Source organism: Lepidothrix coronata, unplaced genomic scaffold, assembly GCF_001604755.1.
Source record: "Lepidothrix coronata isolate B3197 unplaced genomic scaffold, Lepidothrix_coronata-1.0 Scaffold2, whole genome shotgun sequence".
NCBI classification, from domain to species: Eukaryota; Metazoa; Chordata; class Aves; order Passeriformes; family Pipridae; genus Lepidothrix; species Lepidothrix coronata.
Window position 1 is genome coordinate 14,738,025 of NW_016690182.1, and position 1,800 is coordinate 14,739,824.

The 1,800-nt window shown below is 69.7% G+C and overlaps 1 protein-coding gene across 1 annotated transcript; it reads right to left on the minus strand.

Moving 5' to 3' along the window:
• Positions 1 to 1,231, minus strand: LOC108497041 (G-protein coupled receptor 12-like). The gene has a single exon (XM_017814364.1). The coding sequence runs from the start codon at positions 1,229 to 1,231 to the stop codon at positions 212 to 214; it is 1,020 nt and encodes a 339-aa protein (XP_017669853.1). The 3' UTR covers positions 1 to 211.
• Between the last annotated feature and the right edge of the window lie 569 nt (positions 1,232 to 1,800).

Below are 1,800 nucleotides of genomic sequence, written 5' to 3' on the forward strand. Positions count from 1 at the left end.
AGAAAATAACATTTCTAAAGGAAACCATTATCATTCTACTCTCTCTCTTTCTTTCCCCCTTCTTTTTGCCTTTTTCTCTTTTTGACCATCTTTCCATGGAACGAGATGTGCTGACCGGGGGGGTCCCTCCCGGTAGGAAACAATAACGACAGAGGGGAAAAAGAGAAGGAGGAGGAGAGCAAGGGAGCACCTCTGGCTCCGTGCTCAGTCCTCACACATCGCTGGATGTCCTTGGTCTGGAGGAGAACGTGGAGGGGATGCACCCGCAGCAGGCCAGCCAGAGGGACTTCTGGATATCTGGGTTTCTGAAGGCGTAAATGATAGGGTTGATGAGGGAGTTGCAGGTGGCGGGCAGCGCCAGGGAGTAGGTGTAGACCGCGGGGTAACTGGAATCGGCCACCAGGGAGTAGATGGCGAAGGGGATCCAGCACAGGGCAAAGGTGCCGAGGATGAGCGAGAGCGTGGAGAGCCCTTTGCGGGTGGAGGTGGCCTGCGCCGTGGCGATGAACTGGTGCTGCACGGCGATCTGCTGGGCGTGCCGGAAGGCGATCTTGCAGATCTGCAGGTAGAGCTGCATCATGAGGGCGAAGAGGAGGAGGAAGGTGACGGCCAGCACGGCCGCGTTGTCCTTGGTGACGGGCCGCAGGATGCTGCAGGCGCTCTGGTCCCGCAGACAGTTCCAGCCCAGGAGGGGCAGCAGCCCCACGCCCAGGCACAGCAGCCACATCAGCAGCACCATGGCGCAGGTGAAGCCCAGCGTGCGCTCGCTGTGGTAGGTGAGCGCGTTGTACAGCGACAGGTAGCGGTCCACGGTGATGGCCAGGAGGCTGCAGACGGAGGCGGAGAAGGCGGCGAGCAGCAGCCCCGCGGCCGCCAGCTCCGCCGCCTCGCTGGGCGGCCGCAGCAGGTACCGCACGGCGAAGTTGGCCACCAGCCCCAGCCCGGCCAGCAGGTCGGCCAGCGCCAGGCTGCCGATCAGCAGAAACATGGGCGCCCGCAGGCTCGGCGTGTAGAACAGCACGGCGAGCACCAGCGCGTTCTCGCCCGCCACCGCCGTGCCCGTGGCGCACAGCGCGATGTCCCAGGGGCTCACGGTCCCCGCGGCCCCTCCGCCGCCCGGCGCCGCCGTGCCCGGCCCGCCCGCCGCCGAGGGCCAGGCGGGGGGCTCCGAGGCGTTCCCGGGGCCCGGGAGCCGCTGCTGCTGCGGCTGCGGCGGCCACGGCTCCCCCATGGCGGCGGGGCCGTGCAGCATCGCTGGGGAGAGAGCGAGAGGGGAGGTCAGGGGAGGCACCGGCACCGGGGAGAGCCCCGAGCCCCGCACCGAGCCCGGCGAGCCCCGCACTGAGCCCGGGGAGAGCCGCCGACCCCCGCGCTGAGAGCCACACCGAACCCGGGGAGCCCCTCACCGAGCCCGGGGAGCCCCTCACCGACCCCACCCCGGGCCCCGGAGACCCCCGCACCGTGCCCCGCACCAAGCCCCGGGACACCCCCCCGAGCCCCACACCGGGCTCCGGAGAGCCCGGCCCAGGGACACCCCACCCCGCGTCCCGCACCGGCCGCCCCCGCCCGCCGCATCCCCGCCCGCCTCCCCCCAGCCCCACTGCAGCTTTCCTGGGATCCAACCTCCCGCAAACATCCCCGGCCCAGGCTTCGCCGTCCCCCCCACCCCACACGCACCCCTGGCCGCTCTCTCTCGCTATCACCCGCTCCTCCCGCCGGGCTGAGGCCGAGCACAACTCATCACCCGGCTGCCCGCACCCGCCTCCGTGCGCTCGGCTCCACGCAGGGTCCGCAACCGCT